This window comes from Aspergillus wentii (genome assembly GCF_001890725.1).
Source record: "Aspergillus wentii DTO 134E9 unplaced genomic scaffold ASPWEscaffold_3, whole genome shotgun sequence".
NCBI lineage: Eukaryota > Fungi > Ascomycota > Eurotiomycetes > Eurotiales > Aspergillaceae > Aspergillus > Aspergillus wentii.
Window position 1 is genome coordinate 2,575,101 of NW_024467834.1, and position 20,068 is coordinate 2,595,168.

The 20,068-nt window shown below is 49.5% G+C and overlaps 8 protein-coding genes across 8 annotated transcripts; 4 read left to right on the plus strand and 4 right to left on the minus strand.

Annotated features, from left to right (window-relative positions):
• The first annotated feature begins 5 nt into the window (after positions 1–5).
• ASPWEDRAFT_38954 (EBP2 family rRNA-processing protein) lies at positions 6–1,602 on the plus strand. The gene is made up of 3 exons (XM_040834996.1): positions 6–258; positions 322–1,006; positions 1,071–1,602. The coding sequence occupies exons 1-3, from the start codon at positions 85–87 to the stop codon at positions 1,370–1,372; spliced, it is 1,161 nt and encodes a 386-aa protein (XP_040690951.1). The 5' UTR covers positions 6–84; the 3' UTR covers positions 1,373–1,602.
• A 112-nt stretch (positions 1,603–1,714) lies between these two features.
• Positions 1,715–3,423, minus strand: ASPWEDRAFT_170761 (MFS transporter; the record flags this gene model as incomplete). The annotated part of the gene is made up of 2 exons (XM_040830673.1): positions 1,715–2,870; positions 2,930–3,423. The coding sequence occupies 2 exons, from the start codon at positions 3,421–3,423 to the stop codon at positions 1,715–1,717; spliced, it is 1,650 nt and encodes a 549-aa protein (XP_040690952.1).
• A 433-nt stretch (positions 3,424–3,856) lies between these two features.
• Positions 3,857–5,835, plus strand: ASPWEDRAFT_182166 (Zn(II)2Cys6 transcription factor; the record flags this gene model as incomplete). The annotated part of the gene is made up of 1 exon (XM_040831909.1): positions 3,857–5,835. One exon carries the CDS (start codon positions 3,857–3,859, stop codon positions 5,501–5,503), a length of 1,647 nt encoding a protein of 548 aa, XP_040690953.1. The 3' UTR covers positions 5,504–5,835.
• A 581-nt stretch (positions 5,836–6,416) lies between these two features.
• On the minus strand, positions 6,417–8,379 carry ASPWEDRAFT_170763 (uncharacterized protein; the record flags this gene model as incomplete). The annotated part of the gene is made up of 4 exons (XM_040830674.1): positions 6,417–7,517; positions 7,578–7,736; positions 7,789–8,087; positions 8,175–8,379. 4 exons carry the CDS (start codon positions 8,377–8,379, stop codon positions 6,417–6,419), a joined length of 1,764 nt encoding a protein of 587 aa, XP_040690954.1.
• A 453-nt stretch (positions 8,380–8,832) lies between these two features.
• Positions 8,833–10,739, minus strand: ASPWEDRAFT_58860 (Zn(II)2Cys6 transcription factor domain-containing protein). The gene is made up of 4 exons (XM_040838411.1): positions 10,724–10,739; positions 10,440–10,670; positions 10,086–10,394; positions 8,833–10,024 (listed from the first exon to the last, which is right to left on the minus strand). Exons 2-4 carry the CDS (start codon positions 10,524–10,526, stop codon positions 9,233–9,235), a joined length of 1,188 nt encoding a protein of 395 aa, XP_040690955.1. The 5' UTR covers positions 10,527–10,670; positions 10,724–10,739; the 3' UTR covers positions 8,833–9,232.
• Positions 10,740–10,753: 14 nt separating this feature from the next.
• On the plus strand, positions 10,754–12,511 carry ASPWEDRAFT_38958 (zinc-binding alcohol dehydrogenase family protein). The gene has a single exon (XM_040834997.1). The coding sequence runs from the start codon at positions 10,891–10,893 to the stop codon at positions 12,064–12,066; it is 1,176 nt and encodes a 391-aa protein (XP_040690956.1). The 5' UTR covers positions 10,754–10,890; the 3' UTR covers positions 12,067–12,511.
• A 133-nt stretch (positions 12,512–12,644) lies between these two features.
• ASPWEDRAFT_153182 (pseudouridine synthase PUS4) lies at positions 12,645–14,212 on the plus strand. Its single transcript, XM_040829637.1, has 2 exons — positions 12,645–12,876; positions 12,966–14,212. Exons 1-2 carry the CDS (start codon positions 12,804–12,806, stop codon positions 14,144–14,146), a joined length of 1,254 nt encoding a protein of 417 aa, XP_040690957.1. The 5' UTR covers positions 12,645–12,803; the 3' UTR covers positions 14,147–14,212.
• Positions 14,213–14,952: 740 nt separating this feature from the next.
• ASPWEDRAFT_26685 (putative GPI-anchored cell surface glycoprotein) lies at positions 14,953–18,539 on the minus strand (the record flags this gene model as incomplete). The annotated part of the gene is made up of 3 exons (XM_040832882.1): positions 14,953–14,999; positions 15,054–18,331; positions 18,466–18,539. 3 exons carry the CDS (start codon positions 18,537–18,539, stop codon positions 14,953–14,955), a joined length of 3,399 nt encoding a protein of 1,132 aa, XP_040690958.1.
• Between the last annotated feature and the right edge of the window lie 1,529 nt (positions 18,540–20,068).

A 20,068-nucleotide genomic window follows, 5' to 3' on the forward strand; every position in this document is an offset into this window, starting at 1 on the left:
TCCGCAGGCGGTTTGCACGACGCAGTTAACCACGCTTATATTTCTTCACATTTTCCCCCGTGTCTGTGTTGATTTCAAGGCAAAATGGTTAAGCGCAGCAAGCTCCTTCAGGCCCTTGATGACCACAAGGGCAGAGATTATGCGGCCGAAAAGCAGAAGAAGCTAGTCAAGGCTGCGGAGAAGAAGAAAGCTGCTAAGCAGGAAAAGGCTGGCGTTGAAAAGACCGAGGAGGGTGACAAGACTGAAGAGAAGAAAGAGGTAAGCTCAGAGAGTGCTGAGAGAAAAATAAGAGAGCAATTGCTAACATAAAATTATGTGAAGGTTGAACAGAAGCCCGACTCAAAGGCCGCCAAGTCCAAGAAGCGCGAGTCCACCGAAGCCGTCACAAAGGAAGACAACAAGAGTGATAGTGACGATGAGGAGGTAGACGAGGACTACCAGGATGAGGGTGACGATGACGACGAGGAAGAAGAAGAGGAGGAAGAGGAAGATGAGGAGGAAGATATTCCCCTCTCTGATCTGTCCGACGACGAACGAGAGGATGTGGTCCCCCACCAGCGTCTCACAATCAACAACTCTGCCGCCATCAACAACTCCATCAAGCGCATCTCCTTCATCACCTCTCAGACACCGTTTTCAGAGCATCAATCTCTGGTTTCGAAAGACGAAATTGACATCCCCGACCCCAACGATGACTTGAACCGCGAACTGGCTTTCTACAAGGTCTGCCAGTCGGCTGCCTCGACTGCGCGTGGTCTGTTGAAGAAGGAAGGCGTCCCCTTCACCCGACCTGGTGACTATTTTGCAGAGATGGTCAAGGACGACGAACACATGGGTAGAATTAAGAAGAAGCTGTTTGACGAGGCCGCTGCCAAGAAGGCTTCTGCAGAGGCCCGCAAGCAGCGTGATCTTAAGAAGTTCGGCAAGCAAGTTCAGGTTGCCAAGTTGCAGCAGAGAAACAAGGAGAAGCGCGAGACACTCGACAAGATTAACGAGTTGAAGAAGAGTGCGTTTTCACCGCCACCAATATATGATGGACTGAGTTTTTTACTGACGAACCTTTTATACAGAGCGCAAGGCCGATACCTCTGCCCCTACAGATGACGCCGGTGACATGTTTGATGTCGCCATTGACGAAGCTAACAAACCCGAGAGCCGCAAGCGTGGACGCGACGGCGAGCCCAAATCGAAGCGCCAAAAGAAGGACCAGAAGTTTGGATTTGGTGGAAAGAAGCGATTTGCTAAGAGTGGTGATGCCGTTTCCAGTGGAGACATGAGCGGCTTCTCTTCGAAGAAGATGAAGGCCGGCGCAAAGGGTGGCGCGAAGAGGCCCGGAAAGAGTAAGAGAGCGGCCAGCAAGGGAAAGTTCTAGGCCATGACCATTGACACTGTGTGTTTGATTCCATTATTTCTCTGTTTGGAGTTCTGAAAAAAAGCTGTTTGATGTATTCCTTTTTACCACACTGAGAATTGAGCTGCGATACCATGGGACAGCTCAAGGCCAAGGCTTTTATGTGTATTAGAATAATTGATAGAAATGGCCATCGTACATATCATATTCTGTCATGTTTGCTTTAAACAGTAATCGATCGACTCCATCTTCATATTGAATTGATCTACTCGATTTGATCTGATAAAATGTGGTCCCTCTATGATCTACTCTAATCTCTAATAGGCATAACGATATCCCAAATACTTCAGTATGCCGCAAAAATCAATCCATAATCTCTTTCGCCAGCTTACTCTTCGCCCTGATTTGAGGCCCAAAAAAGACCAAAACCCACGGCACCAGCGCCAAAGCAGTTGCAATCCCACCTAGAAGACTGGCCGCAGGTCCAAAGGAAAGATTATCAAACATCTGCGTCGAAACTAGCGGAAAGATACCCCCTAGCATATTCCGACAGAAACTCTGAGCCGCGAGTGCTGAACTGGCGTACCGATGGTAGGTATCGGTGAGATAATTGAACACGGCCAGGTAGATTGAGAAAATGCCTAGGGTTGCGATCCCCAGCGCTATCGCGGGAACAACCCAGTGTACTTGGTAATGCGACGACCATCCGAATAGGAAGAGCCCGATGGGGAGACAAATGCCTTCCAAACAGCTAAAATACAGTCGATGTTCGGGGACCGAGTTCCATTTTCCTTTTTGCCATTTCGTGCTTGCGAGGTGTTCCTGATAGATGGAAATGAACAAGGCTAGGGTGCTACCTGTGCAGGAAGCCGTGAATATAGCATCGGATTTAGATAGAGAGAAGCCATAGGCGCTCTCGAAGACCAGCGGAATCACGGACAGGTTGATATACAGCACTGACCAGGCAAAAGCAGCCCATAAAGCAAAGAAAAACACTACTGGCTCAGTGAAGAGCAGTTGAAAGGGTCGAAGGAGGGAGGTCCGAAGCATCGTGCTCAGATTTGCTCGTTCTTCGTCTGCTGCTATCTTCCACCGGAGGCGAATGACCTGTTTCTCAGGTGCAATAGTGCCTTCTGGTACTTTGTTTTCCACGTCTTGCTGTGCCCAATTCACACCGTAGTATCCTTTGGACTCAAGCTCCTCATACCACTTGTTGAGTCTCTCTGCTCTCGCCCGGAGAACAACAGGTGCGCGAGTTTCCCTGAAGAAGAGGATGACAGCCAGGGAAATCATCCCTCCAGTGATTATCTGCACATAGAATATCCAGCGCCATGTTGTATATTCTGCAATGAAGCCGCATACCAATGGACCCAATCCAGTTCCGAACAGAGCAGCCCAAGAGAAGAGTGCCATGGGAGTGTTTCGATCGCGAGCGAGGTAGATATCTGAAACGATTCCTCCTACCATTGTCGAGAAGGTAGAACCACCTACGCCAGCGAAGAACCGAGCAACTAACATTCTATATATGGTGCGGTTAGCATACATATATTGGGCGGCAGAAGTGATCAATCATCTTACCCTGGAAACGACCTGGTTACTGAGCAGCACAACTGACAGACCGCAAACAATATCGCTGTAGCCACAAACACCGGCTTCCTGCCATTGATCTCGGAAAAGGGTGCGAGAAACATTGGCCCAACCGCGAAGCCAGAAGTGAAGGTGGTGATGCCAACGAGAACTGCCACTTGGCTCACATGCCACTCTGCTGTCATGTGTGTTACTCCAGGGCTGTAGCAGCTAGCAGCAAATGAAGAGAACAGCGTCGATATACATGAGACGCCTGTGATGAACGCTTTGTGTGTTGGAGACCAGTCGTACGGGAAGTCCAGCTTGGTCAAGTTGGGCGGAGGAGGGATGCTGGCGATTTCATCGACCGGCACTGATGGAGATGGGAGTTCAGTCTCAAAGGTAAGATTTTGATAGAAGATTGGTTTCTGGCAGAAGTCTTGATCCTCGTCGCTGTCTGGTGGTTGCTGTTGCTTCTCTGTTCGGTTGCCTGTCATGTTATCCATCTTGACGCTGTCCCGGGGAATTCTCATTCTCACTGAGACTAGGCAAGAGAGACACGTCCATTATTTTAATACTCATCCCATGAAGCCCTAGAATTATATCGAATGCGTTCTGTTCTTCTCTCTGCCGGAAGAAATGCGGAAGTCGTGCGGACCGCATGAATCCCGCATCTCCAGTCCAGCTTTAGTGAAATAATTTGACTTAGAAATCATGAGGGAGAAGATGACTCAATAATAAGCGTTAGAAATCAAACCGGAACAAATCACCCATTGGTCATTTCATATGGTTGTTGGGTGGAAAGAGTGAATGTCCTGATCTCCAACCGAAGCAACGCGATCTCCAACTTTTCTCCATTTTGTCTCCGCATGAATCACCACCTGCCATCTTAAACACAACTCTCTTCGCAGCATTTGCCCAATCGATGGCAAAGCCGAAATGTATAGTGATAGACAGCGATCTAGAAAGGCCTGCATATCTTGTCGAGAACGCAAACGCAAATGCGATGGTGGCCTTCCTTGCACGTACTGCCTTCGCAACGAACATGAATGCGCCTACGAGCACACTCGACGCAAGAAGAAGATGCAGCGCTATCTAGACAGAAAGCCCCAGCTTCAGACATCTCCTACAGATGGTGAGGGCACTTCTCCAAAACCAGGGATGGCCGTTGAGCCTAAGAACCAGTCTCAGCTGCGACTGCTTGAAGCCAATTCGCCCGCGGTTTTTGTACGACGATTGGGACTGAAGATGAATCCTGCCGTGGCTCCTCGTCTGAACTGCTATGCTTGGAATCTAGGATCTCATAAAGAGATTGCCTGTCTGCCTCCGGCCTCGTGTATCACGGAGATACTGACGCTGACGGAGATGCACGAATTGGCTTCAATCTATTTTGCCGAGGTGGGCCCTGTCTACAATTTTGTGGATAGAGAGGAAGTGGACAATGCTATCGTTAAACGCTGGCTACATCAACTTCCATATGATCCCATTGACTCGTTGCTGTGTGGTGTGGCAGCTCTGGGGTGTGTCTTTGGCCGGATGTCGTCGGCACTGGAAACTCAACTTGTCCATCGTGCTCGCATCGCCCTGGAGCATTCGAGTCAATTGGCATCTCCCGAAGTAGACCAGGTTGTTGGCTGGCTGCTGCGAGTGATATACTTACGTCTGACAAGTTCTCCCCATGCCACTTGGATGGCGAGCTGTACCCTCATGCACATGATTGAAACAACCAAACTCCATTTCGAGCCTGCCAGCGACTCGATCCTGGCACAGTCTACGGAACCAGGGTGCTTACCAGAGCGTCGACGAAGGATCTACTGTATCGCCCAACTATTCAACACATGGGTGTCCCTGGATTGCGGTAAGTCGCAGGTAGATCTTCGTGGTGCTTCATCGCAGCTACCAGAGACGAGCTGGACAACGGATCAGCGAGAGCTGTGTCGTCTCTCTGATTTTCTAACCCCCAAGACTGATCGTGACTATGACGAACTGGAAACAGAGTTGTTCAACCTCTGCACATTGGAGCCGGCCCATCCAATGATGCAGCTGCTGCAATGCAATATCGGATTATGTTTATATCGGCGCGTACGGGCTCTGGGTCGCACCATGTCCGATGACGCTCTCGACACTCTCATGGACCTAGCCGATAAAGCTCTCAAGGCTGTAGACGGACTGGTCAGGATCTCATCCCCTTGGTGGCATATTGTCAACATCCCATTCCAGCTCGTGTGCATTTTCCTCGTCACCGACCATACGCAGTCCCTGACCCGGCTATCAGAAGCACTACAAACACTGAAGTTAGTTGCAGATAGATATGACACTTCAATCGCGAGGGAGTCCTATGACATCGCACAGTTACTAGTCCGCCAACAAAGACAGAGACGATATGATGAACTGAGATCTCTTGACCACGCGCTGCATGGACACGAGGAAACGTCTAATGCAAGCACATACGGACAAAAGGGAGATGATGATAGTGAAGGGGCATTTTCTGCCGCCGATGGTATCTTTGGCAGCTATCCAGTCTTGAATGGATCTTTGTTTGATCAGTTTCTACTCAACAATTTATTCAATGATACTGCGATTTGAGTGACCCATCATATTACTTCATCACCAGCATAAACGATCGGATTTTTCAAAAGGCCACCTTGCAATATGAAGCAGTTTGTGACCAAGAAATAAAGTCGAATGGTCGTTCCCGAGTCCGTTTACTCCCCGATATATTGGATGAGCATTTGGCTCGCTTGGGAGGGGGTTCGGCAGCTATGATCACGCCATGTGCAATATTTACGCCATCTAGAACTTCTAGAGTGAGGCGACAGAATGACAATACTAGAGAGGTGTAGATAGAGTCTCCAACTTGGATTCCCAATCTCTGACCTCGACCTCCCTGCTGGAGTGACGGACAGCAGCATGTTGAGATATAGTATACCACCAGCCTCGGGGACGAACTGAGAGATGAAGCTAGAAAGCTAAATGAAATATCAAAGGCCCAAGTTTAGAGTTCAGTCAGCATTGTATTTTGTCTCTTGGGGAAAATATATTTTTGGTATGAATAGGTAAATTCACATCTAGGTATCACTAGAAAACAAGTTGTAACTATGTCTATGAAAGAAATCCCATGAAGTCGTCATAAATCGCTTACTGTACCACCCATTCTCTCAATGCAACGCCATATCGTGTCGTGTCTTTCCACCCCGAGTCCCAGTTACTGTATGAAATAAAAGAAAGGTCGACCGGCGCGTGCCTCTATTGTCGTTGATATTCTAAGTAGACAATTATGTTATGTCCTTGCTGTCTCGGGCGTTCTCTGGGATGGGTCTGGAGATAAGGCGTTAGCATTAAGTTTTCAAGATGAACAAATTTGGAGGAACATACCATTAGAGATAAACACAGACTCGCTCCCAAGACCTTATCCCGTCCTTTGATATTCATTTGAAGCAATTATTTTCCTGCGAGGTTGAGAACAAAAGCCCCGCCTGGACTTTTATTTAGAAATAAATCATGTTTGGACACCATTAGTGGCCCCATTTCCAACGTTGGGAAGTCCGGCATCAAACATTCCAAACTCCCGAATACGACTGAGTAGGTTATCAACGGGAAGACCGATATTGAGCTGTTGCTCTGAAAAGACTAGATCAATCTTTTCTTGGGTGTCATGCTCATGGATTTTGTTGTGCTCTTCAATCATCTCCCTGCCTTCATCGGAAGTGCTGTTGTAGATGATTTGTTCGCACCCTCGTACTTGACAGGTCCACGAATTAGATTCAGGATCACCAGCTTGAGAGGGATCCAGGTCGGGTGCATCCTGGTCTGCAGCTGACACAGAAGTGTTTCTGCTCTGCAAAGTTTCCCGCAATGGTGTCTTTTGGACAGGTGTAGAGACTGATTCGGAAAGAATTGACCGAGTTCTCCGTTTCGCTCTGGTCGATAGCGGATCACGAACGAGTTCATGGCCGCGGACCTTGCTGGGGGTTTCAAATTCATTCATCATATCTTGGTCATCCGACATATCTTCTTGATCGACTGCAGTGCTTCGAGTTCGCTTGCCAATTTGCTTTGTGGAAACGGAGCTCAGTTTTGGACGTAATACGGACTTGCGAACACGGCGCCTTCGGGGTCTTCGTTGCTCTTCGTGTTCGCTCTCTTCTTCAGAAGAATCATCCTTGTCTGATGAGCGAGGGCGTAGGGGTGTGAGTGCTATCTGCTGCATGTCGTTTTTCTCAGCGGTTGCCTTGATATCCCGGTAAATGGCCTTGCGAGACCAGTCAAAGTTGGAGGTCTTTGCTTCATCCATCAATTCAATGACAATACCGGCTCTTGCTGAAATGAGGTTACGTGCATATTCTGGTGTTTCAATATTGAAACGGGTCACTAGGTTGTCAACGACGAGGTCAAGATTCAACAGGCGTTTAGCTAAGTATCCGGCCTCTTTTAGATCGTTAATCACTTGGTATATGGTTTCTGCTTGGTTTTTCGAGATCGCAGTCGGATCAGGAGAGTGTGTTGGCTCTTCCGCCTTGTCTTCGGTGTCCTTTTCTTCCGTAACGGATTCTTCTTCTGGCTTTGGTTCATATTGGGCCTTAATCTGCTCATAGTCCTCCTATATAACAATAACGTGAGTTAGGGCTCAGCTGACCCAGTGGAGATAGATCAGACTTACAGGAAATTTCTCGCAGAGATGCTCAAACAGATTGGTCTTGGTCCACTGCACGCCTTCCTCGCCCTTTAACATCCGAGAAAGCAAAAACTGATGATGTTTGTAGAAAACCTCGGCTGAATCGTCTGCATCTTCGCATATTCCGTGGGTATGACTGACGTACTGATATCCAAAAATAAGCCATGAGTACCAAGCTGCCCACCTACTGTCGCACCCCGCGAGTAGGAACAGGAACAAAGACACTCACCTCCTCACACAGGTATTCCACGCTGGGGTTCCAATCTTTTCGCTTCCTGCGCTTCCTCTGATGTCGATCTGCCAGGAAGTAGAGCAAATCGATAGCTTCTGTCATGTCACTAAACATAGGTCGGAAGCCCCTCGCTGGCGAGATGGAGAACCACCCAGCCCGGCCAGCGACCCAGATACCGACCTCTCCATCATTATGTTGGCCGTAAGCGTAGTGAGTCACATTTTCGATCACAATGCGTTTCGTGCGGTAGTCTTCGTCGAGAACTGTTGTAGCACAGGGTTGCCCCAAAAGTCAGCTCGTCTTGGACCAATGGTAGATAACGGGGATTTGTATCTTGGAGTAATACGCACCTAGGCGTTCCTGCTCCTCCTCCACTTCATCCAGACAGCCAGTCACCTGAACCGGATTGTCCGGGGAGACGGAGAGGAGGTTTGCATAGCGGAGTTTACCTGGGAGCAGGATTCTGACCTCGGACAAGCTGAACTCCTCCCAGTCGTTCTCGTCATCAAGAGACGGGTCTCTGGCGGCCAGGACACTATCTTCGCGCGATGTCATGTCTCCGGCAGCAGCATGATGCCTTGAAAGACATTCGATAAAGGGTCGGGGGCTCTCTGAGAGACGATTCGAATGAAAGTACCCGACAAGCGAGGAATTAATGGATGAAGAGGGTCACTCGTGGAATTCCAGAGTGTGTCGAGGGACATCAATAATGGGGTCCGCCCAAAGACCCCGTAATTACGCTCGATTTACAATGTAATTTACGATACGACGTTCTGTGAGCTCCGCCTTCTATTTCTCCGGCATAAAAGCTTGCTGTGCCCTTTTCTTTTCTCTATCTTACCTCCGGTTCAATTCCACTGTGAGTCCTAAAGTCTAACATCATCTGCTAGTTAGTGGGAATGAATTGATCGGGGCTATAGCTAACCCAACAAATTCAAAGCCATTCTATGGTGACATGACTAGGTTGTTTTATTCATACAGACAAGAAAAGTATGCAATCCATTAATTACATGGCTAGAGAACTCGCCGTGCTATCAGAAATATCTTTGATCTAAGCCAAACTCTAGGTTGGCATAATTTCGTATATATTTTCTATTCATTTAGACAAATCTGAAAATATACGCCCTCGTCTATTCTTTTTTGCAATTAGTGACGAATCATTGCAGTACCAACTGTCGACCCTTCCGTGGGTATGAATGTTCTCAAGGAGCATAAACTTTGACGGATGATCCAGGAGCTAGCCTGGACAATCGTAGAGTAAATGATGTGTATTGGTTTAAATGATCACCATCATCGCTGACGCATTTCCGGAGTGATTGTATCAGCAGTATGGGCATACTCGTCCTATATTCCCATACATAGAGCCAATGAAGGACTAATCACGCCTTCGATCACTTTGATAGATGGTTTAGTAGTTCCACTTATTGTCGAGAGCTCCTCCCGGGAGGAATGCCTGTACAGCACCATTCGTTTCGTGATATAGTCGCAGGTACAAGCAAATAGAAGGACATTCCAGTCTAGCCCTAAGTTCAATCCACCATATGCTGCGACTTGCTTTGCGGTACCATAGATAGAGCAACAATAGTGCTGCAGGATCCCTTTTCAGGAGCAAGTCTCTGAAAGGGCCATGGACACTCCGCATGAAGAGTTGAGTCGGACCTGTTGTGACCTCGCTATCCGGGAGGTTCAGGATCTGGGATACCGCGTGGGCGGCATGGAAATACGGATTATTTTCTGCTGTAGATGACTCTTTGAGGTTACACACAGTAGCCAAGGGCCTTGGTATACCATCTATGCCTCCCTCTGGCAATGGTGAATTCATTTGAGCAAAGGTCGCCGCCATGACGCGAAAAAGGCTGTCTGGTCGTAGCGGGTTGACCATGTGCCACAATGACATTTTACCCTCGCTCATGCGCAGCCAGTCCAAGTCGGAGGAGTCGGAAGACTTTAGAGGCCACGCTTGCTCCGGTGTGCGTGCATCAGGGGACGAGAAGGTCAAGATAACTAAAGCAGCCGCAGTACCCCAGATTGGATCCTTATCTTTTGCTTCAATCGGTTGTCTTAGCCGCTTGTTCAAGAGAACTGTGCATTGAGACCAGTGATAGCACTCTTCTAGAGTGCGACGACTGTCTAAGGGGCCATTCAGATGGCGGTCATATGTAAGCGCCACAGCTAGAGAGGCGTGCATTAAGAAAGGGTACTGTAAACCATGTGTTAGCCGAGTTTTGTCTGAAGGGACAGATTCATATAATAAAACTCACGGCGAAGGCTAATTCTAGGAGCTTGCGATTAACCTGTATCATATTAGGGTCGTCTGGGGTAATGAGACTTCGTCCAAGGTACCGGGTTATAAAATCTTGACACTTTGCGTTCAGATGATATCGATAGGACGTCGATGCATCAGATGTCCAGACAGCATTTGTGAGAGAGGGCTGAAGCTCTGTTTGTCTTCTAACCACCAATGGCCCTGTGTCAGAAGCGACGGGTTGGAGGTCGGGGATGTTCGACATGAAGTTGCATAATACCCCGAATGAACGACATCTCTTGCACTGTGGTTTACCTTCGTCGCACTATTCGGTCAGCCAAGTACCAGATTATGGAAAGACTTGGGCCACCTTGAGTTTTCGAAGCTTGCAATTTCGGCAGCCATATCTCGACCTGGTCCTACCCTGCCGCACCTGTCTTGGACAAGTCGAAGCCATAGCCTGTGAGGGATTTCCCGAGTTTAATGCTGGAAGGATCAGGAGTAGGTGGAGGTGATCACCACGACACTATGGAAGTAGTGGATCTTCCACCTTCGCGCTAACTGCTACTCGGATGCAGAGGTTTCTGATTGGCTGCGAGTTCTGCCCTCATGTATAAGTTGGTAATCAACACAAGATTGCAAAGGATGATTAACTTGGAATGATAGCTCAATGTATAAGAAGAGGGGTATTCCTCGATATCCTACGCAGAAAGTCTACTTCCAATGGCATCCGCAGCATAAAACATACCAGACTCGATGTACATAAATTTTACTCCTCGAAGGCCTTAGCTCATCTACACTTTCTATACAAGCAGTCCAGAATGGCCACCCACCTCGCCGCCGTATCCCTCGCAAAAAGTGAGCCTTTCGAGCTCCAAACCCGCCTTACGCCGAAGCCAGGCCCAGGCGAACTCCTCATCGAGATCAAATCCGTAGCTCTCAACCCGGCAGACGGCTACATGCGTGATCAAGGCCTCTTCATACCCACCTACCCCACTGTCATCGGCTTCGATATCTCGGGGCTAGTCCTTGAGGTAGGCGACGACGTCCCCGTCAGTGCTACCGATGAAGGTCCAGGCCTTTTTTTCCAACCGGGAATCACCCGCGTCGCTGCCTACGCTGCTTCCTTCTGGAAGTCCTTTGACCCGGACTACGGCGCCTTTCAGGAGCGGTGCCTCGTCCCCTGGCAGCACACCCTGCCTCTTCCGGATGAGGGTATTTCTTGGAACCAAGCGGCAGCCTTGCCTGTCGCCGTGGAGGTACCCCTTAGCGCGTGGGATATGATGGGAATTCCACGGGTGGGAGAAGCTACTGCTTCTTCTGCTTCCGTCTCCGCTGCCCCAGTCAGCACCGATTTCAGCGGAGGAACTCACAAAAACAAGAAACAAAAGAGAGAGGCCCTATTAATCTGGGGCGCTTCCTCTAGCGTGGGCACGATGGGCGTGCAAACCGCCCGGGTGCTGCGGGAAGATCGCAACTCCTCTTTCGCCGCCGTGTATGCCACGGCCGGTGCGGCAAATCAAAAGTACGTAGGCTCCCTAGGCGCGGACCGCGTTTTCAATTACAAAGAGCCGCAGGTTGTGGATGCGATTGTTTCAGCAGCCAGAGAGGACGGCCTAGTGATTCGGCACTGCTTTCTTGCCACGGGACAGCTTGCGCCATGCCAGGCCGTGCTTAAGGCTTTCCTCGGGGATGATCAAGGGGGAGAGAACCAGAAGGCGAAGATCGGGTCGGCACCGATTATCCCTCCAGATGCAGAGGATGTAAACGGTGTGGAAACCATCTTTGTGATGCCGTCGATGGACGAAGGGGAGAGGTTGGCTCAGTTCCGATATTGGATTGGGACGTGGCTGAGGGAGAACCTGACCAACGGAACCATCAGACCAAGTCCGGAGGCGAAGGTCGTGGGAAAGGGCTTGGGGGCTATTAATGCTGGGATGGATATGATACTCCGCGGGGTCAGTTGTACGAAGTTGGTTGTCGAGGTTGCTGAGTGAGAGTTTCTGGGAGGCTGCCACCAGGTACTTGTTGGAGCTCCAATTTTGATGGCAGATCGTGTTTAGGAACATAGGAATAGGCCAGCTGTCAAGGAATTCAAATGTTTGTCATTCTTAACTGCGCAGTATGCTCATGCTTTTGCCATGGCGTGTAGCGCATAGAACATCCCCATTGCTTTTAGGGTCTTTCAGATAGAAAATCTTGATATACCGAAAGTAGACAGAGCCTGCGAGATCATTGAACAGGTGTACTTGAGAAAATCACTCTGGAAAGCTTGATCTCGATCATGTTTGCCCAAGGACGACTCGCCCGGCAGGGAGCTTTATTGAAGGCATTCCAGGTCAAATGTATTTTCGTTATTCCAAGTAACATTCAATGACAGCAATGCATGCTACAGTCTGCTGCAAATAAAAAGCCATTTTCAGCGTCATTTTGAGCGTGAGATGAGTGGAACTGAGGAGAAGAGAATAACTTCAGTTGCTTCAATCAAGCACAACACCAGGTCAGGTGACAAACAACTATTGTATGTAATTTACGCCGTATGTTACGCGATTTACTGACATCTTCGTCGATCTGTATTTTTTCTTTCTGTCTCTCGCAATCTGGTCATCTGGAATTGTCCATATTCTTGATTAAGCGATCAATTGATTTATCCACTCCTTGGTTTTGCTCTTGGAAAGACCCTCTTTGAAAAAATTATTCATCCACCCCCGAATTCCTCCCTTCCCCGCAGCTGATGGGCTTCCGTCACGGCTTCAAGCTCTTTCGCACCACCATGTCAGGAGAAAAGATATACGAAGGCGTTTTCGGTATGTGCTAGATTTAGACCCAGCGAAACATATAATACAATCAAAGCAAAAGAGACAATAGACGAAAAAGCTAACTTTCAAATAACCAGCCGTTCACAAGCCCCAAGGAATCAGTTCCGCCGAAGTAATCCGCAACCTCCAACACCACTTCAACCCATCCAAACTCTTCCAGCCCTGGTTGGAGAGCGAGCGCGAGCGCCGAAAACGCGAGAGTAACTTCCAACGGAAACGCCGGCGCTCACAGCGACTCGATGTCAAAATCGGACATGGAGGCACTCTCGATCCGCTCGCGACGGGCGTTTTGGTCGCAGGCGTAGGCAAGGGGACGAAACAGCTCAATGATTTCTTGGGATGCACCAAGTCATACGAGACGGTTATTCTCTTCGGCGCTGAGACGGATACCTACGATAGACTGGGCAAGGTTGTCCGACGGGGCCCCTATGAGCACATTACTCGAGAGGCAGTTGAGAAGGCGCTGGAGCAGTTCCGCGGAAAGATCATGCAACGCCCGCCCATCTTTTCGGCGCTGAAGGTCCAGGGAAAGAAGCTTTATGAATACGCCCGGGAGGGTAAGGAGCCTCCGATTGAAATCCAGGCTCGGCCGATCGAGGTTCACAACTTGGAGCTGCTTGAATGGTACGAGCCGGGCACGCATGACTACAAATGGCCCGAGGAGGAGGCTGCCGGGGAAGAAAAGGTGATTGCAGAGAGACTCCTCGCTAAGGATGACACACTGGCAGTTGCACCTTCTGCTGAGGCCGAGAAGAAAACCCAGAGTCAAGACCAGGAGGCATCATCAGCGACAAAGCGCAAATCGCCCCCTCCCCCAGAAAGTCCCAAGAAGGAAGAGGACGCCAACACCCCAGCAGCAGCCGAAGCAGCCCCCGAAGCCGAGCCCTCAGCAGCCAAGAAGCAAAAGGTGGAAGGCGAAGAAGCAACGGAAACCGAACAACCCCCAGCAGAGGAGCCCACCGCTCCCTCCGAACCAAGCAAGCCCGTTCCCCAACCTGCTGCCGTTAAAGTCACCATGACCGTTTCATCCGGTTTCTACGTGCGCTCGCTTGCCCACGACCTGGGCAAGGCGCTTGGCAGCTGCGGCCTGATGAGCTCGCTAATCCGAACACGCCAGTCGGATTTCGTGCTCGATTCTGACAAGGTCCTCGAATATAAAGACTTAGAAGCCGGCGAGGAAGTCTGGGGTCCCAAGGTCCAGCGATTCTTGCAAGAGTGGGAAGATAAGAGAGCTGCCGAGGCGACCGTCGATGAATGAGTGACGCAATAAGGGCCAGCAGAATAAAAAAAAAAAAAAAAGCATATCAGTCATTTTCTCCGTGGGAGTTTAGGATTTTTGTAGATATACCAAAGCTTGCATCCAATGGGGGTTTGCCCAAAGCTAGAAACAAAAGTTTTAATACTACTTTGTACTTTATTGCTAGAAGAACAATCTCAATATCAGTTTAAATTCAATTGAAGACAACCGACTTGAATGCCTATGCCTTGAAGATCGATACGCAGTTACAAAATGACCATCTATCACAAAACAAAGAGGATATGTACACATTAGATCCATCATCCAAGGGATGGATTCGAGATATCCTTAAAAAAAAGTCTAGAATGCAAAATGATACCCAGCCCGAGAACGCAAAAGACAGCTGACAATTAGCAACCCCATAGCCAAAGACAAAGATGAACTGAAGCTACCAATCCAATAAAAGACCCTTTGTCTGGCGACAGGCTGCTGAATAAACAGATGTCAAATCATAATATCATGCATCGCATCAATTTGAGAATGAAGGAATAGTGATAAAGAGATCAAAAATAAAAGCCCGGAGTTGAAAAGAAGCGTAGGAGCCAATATGAATGACTAGATAGACAAGTTTGTGAACACAAAGGGACCATTTTTTAATGGGGTATACCGCTGAAAACACATAGAACAAATAGAAAGAGAAAGGAAGGCAGGTAATAAAGGGTGAGATAAAAGAAAATATGAAATGAATGGGGAATAATAGATGTATTTCAAAAAAGACACAAGAGGAATAAAATGCAAGAAGGGTTGTACATGTAGCAAAGAAGTTGCTATTGAGATACAAGTTGTTGCTGAGTACTGTGAGCATGGACAAGAGCTGTGGCCCGTTAGTTTTCTTCTTTGAAAAGTCCGTAATGGTCAAGTGACTTACTTTGGAGCACAGATGCTTGCCCCTGTCTCGATTCACATGCACACTGAAGGGTGCTTCCATCGAGGAAGTCGAGCAAGATGCTGTTCGGCAGTTCCTGTCGATCTTCATCTGGGAGGCAAGGTGTTCGGAACTCAGTCAGATGGTAGCGTTTGATGAGATTGCGGTTGCTTGAATCAACATTTCCTGGGGTCAAGACCAGATAACCCTTGTCATCGACTCGGATGTATCGTCGTTTCCATAAAAGAGTGTCCGGGAACTGAACGTTGACTTCGCCAATGTCGACGGCCTGGGGAGCCTCGAGCCTCGTATCCGACTTCTGAGCTGGAGGTGCGGTTGTGTCTTCTTCCTTTGCCGCTGGGCTCAGTGCGCTAGCTACGCTCTTCCGCGAACTAGACGTGATGGACGACATACGACGGAGCAGTCGAGAAGCGCGAGATTCCTTCTTGTCTTCGGGGCTGGAAGCCATTTCAGGTGATCTTGGAGAAATTGCTTCGCCCTTGGAGTGCGATGAGACAGACAGTCTGCTCTCCGAACGGGCTGGAATCGTGGGTGTCACGGACTTCTGACCTGAGCCAACAGATGACATAGACGGACTACGTTTCCGCTCTGGGCTGCTCTCAGCCTCTACCGCCACGTCTTGCGAGGCAGGGCTTTCCGCGGCCTTGTGCTCAACGGTCAAAGGACTAGCCTGGAGATTGAGCACACCCGAGTCGAAAGGATCAGGTTTAGGGTCATTTGGAGTGATGTTCGGGTCGCGGACTATTCGAGCTGTCACAGAAACAGAGCTTGTGGCGTTCGTGCTAGACTGAGAGTCACGACGCGCCAAACTCGGGGCTCGAGAGATGGCTTCTGATGAGAACGATGGAGTTCTGGACAACGAGGTTGAATCCTGCTGTCCATTACCCAGCGAGATAGAGGCACGCTTCCGGAGAGGATCATAGGAAGCAGGTGTAGGTGCAGCCAGGTTTTGGTTTGAATTCGAAGGAGACGACTCCCGAGTGTTCGAAAGTTTTTCCAAAGCTTGGATGCGTTTCGAGATGCCTGAGGATACGTTGATCTTCTTGGCCACCAGGACAGGTGTCGTAGGGCGTTCGAGATCTCCGTAAGGACTAGACACGGATCTGCTCGTAGCTAGTGGCTGCAGGGTGGGCGGTTGACGTCCCAAGGCACTTGGGTTCGAAACCGCCCGTGAGTTCCTCCATGCATCGGGGCCCGTCTGCTCGTTACCATTGGTCGAGTAGACCGGTGATAACGGAGACTTCCCGACTTCCACGGGCTTAGCTTCCTCAAACGTGGCACTTCTCAATTCTTCCATGAAGGAATCATCCGAGAGCAGGTTATCGTCATCAGAATATTCTGGGGTGGGGACCTGAAGAGGCTCAAGGTAAGGTTTTCGTTTATCCTTTCGCTCAACTCTGACTGGCTGTTTGGCCTCAGGGGTTAAATCATGTTCAGATTCAGGGACGTTCAGAGCAGTTGGCGTCGATGGATCAGCGACAGGGTCAGGTTGTGAGGCATGGGATTGTGTGTCGGGAAGAGTGGATTCAGGTGTTTTTGTAGCTACGTCTGCCTCTTTTCCAACAGGGGCCGGGGGGTTCCCTGTTTCGGGGGTAGGGGGGGCAATTTCTTCTGGAGCTTTTTCCGACTTGTCGAGTGGGACTTCCATGGTCGCGCTAGAAGAGCCCGGGCCACTCTTAGCCTCACTGTCAACAAAAACCGCCGAGTCCTTTTCCAGCACGTCTGTTTCACGTTGGTGGGCAGTCGTTGGTGGGGTTTGGGACTGATCAGTTTCAGGGGATTCATTGCGGTCGGTCAAATCGGTCGCAGCAGTACTGGAAAGGGAAGTATTGGAGGGCTGATCCCCGTCGGAATCAGAAATAGCCATGTCAACAGCTGGATCTGGTTTTGACAGATCTGATGAGATGGGATTTACCTCTTTGCCGGGCTCTGCACGGGTAGGGGTTGCTTGTCCCTTTTCTTCTTCTTTCTGCCCCACTTCATCGACATTCTTGAGCTTTTCAGCATGATCCATGTTCTCCTTGTCCCCATCGGCATTTGATGATGTATCTTGTTGTTCCTCGGTAGCCTTCTGGTTCTTCTTCCCTTCTTCTGCTCGTTTCTCCATCTGCTTCTTGCGCATCTGAAGTGCTTTCATCAACCGCTCCTTCTCGGGAGACATCCCACTTGCTGAAGACATTGCGCTCAATGACTTGGCACCAGGCGAAATCTGGGGCCTTGAAATTGACATTGACAGCGGAGGCACAAGTAAGGGGGGTACCGGTGGCGCCCCCTTGCGGGGCGTGGATGCCAAAGGGCTTCCTTGCGATCGGGGACGGGGAGAATTGGGATTGGGTTTTCGTAATGAAGAAGACCGAATGCCCGCGGGCAATGAAGCCACGGGTCGTTGATCTTGGTTTCGAGACAAGCCACCTGCAGTGCGAGGCCGTCCGCTGTTATCCACCGAAGGCCGGGGACCAAGCTTGACCTTTGGAGAGGGTGTAACCTGTTCTAGATCCCGTAGCGACGGTCTGGCGGACTGCGAAGATTTCCGTGGTTCGTAGGACGGGTGGGATGGGTCTTCTTGCAGTGTTCTTCGCGACGATGGACGTTCGGAGGTAGGGTCTGAGGGCATGGAAGGAGCTGGCACGTCGGATTGCGATTCGATGGGGCTGCTCACAGCGGGCGACTCTTCGTCAACGGTCTGAGCGCGCGATGCAGCTCGCGGGGTAGCCACAGTGGAATGAGATAGCTGGCTGGCAGATCTTTGTCGAGTATCTGTGGGTGGAGACTGTGCCTGCGATTCGTCCTTGCCGGTGGCATTTTCCTCTGCATCTTCCGTTATTTCCATCAGCCTGCGGCGGCGGAGGGAGTTCGAGGAAGAGGTGATAGAACCTGAAGCAGCATGGAGCAAGCATGCGGAGGATAGTGCACTTTCAGTGAGTTCCGTCGACTGCGTCAGAGAAAAGACAGTGTCATGCGGCGAGAATTTGTCCAAGACCGATTGAAACTGGACCGTAGTTCGAGCTAGGGAGAGGGTTCCAACTGCGTTAATTGAAGGTCCAAAACCAAGCAGACTCCGAAGGTCATTACCTTGTACAAGCCGAGACATGCCCTGGGGCATAAAACTAATCACCAACTTCCTCCGACGATATTGTAGAAAGCCATAGAGCGGAGACTTTTCCTCATAGCCGTCGATCGCATTCCGCACCTCAGGCACCCCGCCTGTTCCGCGTTCAAGGAGAGCGACCTCATCTCTTGATACGTAATGAAGAAGGAACCTAAATGTGATGAGAGATTATGCGCGTTAGCCGATTCAATTCACATTGCGCCGGGGTTCCGGTGTGATGGGAGCGATCGCCTGAGCGGCCTAAGGGGGAAGATAGGGAATAATCGTCTCGAAGGACAGACTCACCATCCTCCCGCTTCAGTCAGGGCAGTCTGGTAGGCTTCGAGAACAGCGGGATTATCTAGCCCATTGAGAGACATGACGGGACCGCATCGGAGGCAGATGCCTCGATCGGACGATGGTTAGACGATCGGAGATCGCCACGGGTGGTGGGAAGAAAAAGGGAGAGGGAAAGCTGACGGGGAAGAGGGGATGGAGAAAAAGACGGCGGAGGGGGAGGGGAAAAGAAGACGAAGAATGTCGAAGCCGAACGATCGAAAAAAAGAAGACGAGATGGAAAAGTGGCAGAAAGAGAGCGACAAGACAAGACAAGACAAGACAGCCCACCCCCTGCAGACCAAGATAGTTAGATCTTCGTCCCCAGTAGGAGGAGAAGTTATCGGGCACTAACAAGACAATTTTAATTAAGATGATAGTTTCAGGATGGAAGAGGAGAAGTTCTAACTAATTAATTAGCCCCGATCGAACCTCTCAGGAGTTCAGGGGAACCTCTGGCTGCTCCACCTGGGGAGTTTGGACCCTCTTCTTACGTCCGCGTCGGATCCCCGAAGGAGAACAAACGAGATTCAATAGATGACAATGATGAGGCCAGATGACGAGACTATCGTGTAGGTGAGATGGAGGCAACTATGTGTTCTTTGTTCGAGAACGGCTGAGGCTATTGCGTTCTAGATTACTGCTTATAGAAACGGTGAAGCTATTGCCACGAGGCCTGCACTAGCATATTTCATATTCCACAAGATGAATTGACGTCCATCTCGACAACTGCAGGCCTCGATATGCATGCTGCCGTTGGTCCGTTCTTCAACGATTGTATTATCGACCTTTATCACAGCAAACCAGACTGGTGATATCGAACCCCCATTCAATCAGAGCTCAATGTCCCTCGGATGCAATATCACTTTCAGGTCGCCAATTCGTGGACACCAATGCAGAATAAATGAGAAGCTGGTCCATTGCCTCGTCGCCTGCCTTTGTTACTGTCGAGACGTGAGGCATTTCTTCCGACAGAAGTTGGGAAGTTGGGATCGGCACGATTTCAAACAGAAGCTTTGCCATAGCTAGACCATCATACTTGGCTGCTATCCCGCTAGCAATTGAGTGTAATGGACCCTCTTACGCTGTTTAGGTGACATCGACTGCCAGATTTCCATAATAATGTCAATCATCGGACATGTCATGTTCGGCGTCTTGGGTCCTCGATGTCAAACCAAGTCCTTTGGGTATATGCTATATCTTCTGACAGCATAGATATGGTGAATTGAAATTGATCATAACTCACTTGACTGAATATAACTATCTGGTTGTGCTGATATTGTGGTGAGTTGTGACGGGAGAAAATATCAGATAGCTATCGCGGGGTTCAAAGCCTATCTTACTGTGTTATAACGATCTTAAGATGACAATAGGTTTACTATACACTTTATACTCCTAATATCCGCATAATACTAGCTCTAACTAATTATTTTAATCTTACCAATGCCTATATATACTCATTTCCATCCAATAGTGTATCCATTTCAACAGTCTATCTGGAGGTCTCCGCCCCGCCAAAAAACACTCGGAGAGCGCCGATGCGGGGATGCCATGACGTCCGTTATAAAATATC

Bases quoted from the DNA above. Each gene is read 5' to 3' on its own strand.
- ASPWEDRAFT_58860 (XM_040838411.1), bottom strand. From the start codon at position 10,526: ATGGCTTCGACTTGTCCAAGACAGGTGCGGCAGGGTAGGACCAGGTCG. The intron at 10,395-10,439 runs GTGGCCCAAGTC...CTGACCGAATAG, and splicing joins GCAAGCTTCGAAAACTCAAG to TGCGACGAAGGTAAACCACA. The intron at 10,025-10,085 runs GTGAGTTTTATT...CATGGTTTACAG, and splicing joins TCCTAGAATTAGCCTTCGCC to TACCCTTTCTTAATGCACGC.
- ASPWEDRAFT_153182 (XM_040829637.1), top strand. From the start codon at position 12,804: ATGGGCTTCCGTCACGGCTTCAAGCTCTTTCGCACCACCATGTCAGGA. The intron at 12,877-12,965 runs GTATGTGCTAGA...TCAAATAACCAG, and splicing joins GATATACGAAGGCGTTTTCG to CCGTTCACAAGCCCCAAGGA.
- ASPWEDRAFT_38954 (XM_040834996.1), top strand. From the start codon at position 85: ATGGTTAAGCGCAGCAAGCTCCTTCAGGCCCTTGATGACCACAAGGGC. The intron at 259-321 runs GTAAGCTCAGAG...AATTATGTGAAG, and splicing joins AGACTGAAGAGAAGAAAGAG to GTTGAACAGAAGCCCGACTC. The intron at 1,007-1,070 runs GTGCGTTTTCAC...CCTTTTATACAG, and splicing joins GATTAACGAGTTGAAGAAGA to AGCGCAAGGCCGATACCTCT.
- ASPWEDRAFT_38958 (XM_040834997.1), top strand. From the start codon at position 10,891: ATGGCCACCCACCTCGCCGCCGTATCCCTCGCAAAAAGTGAGCCTTTC.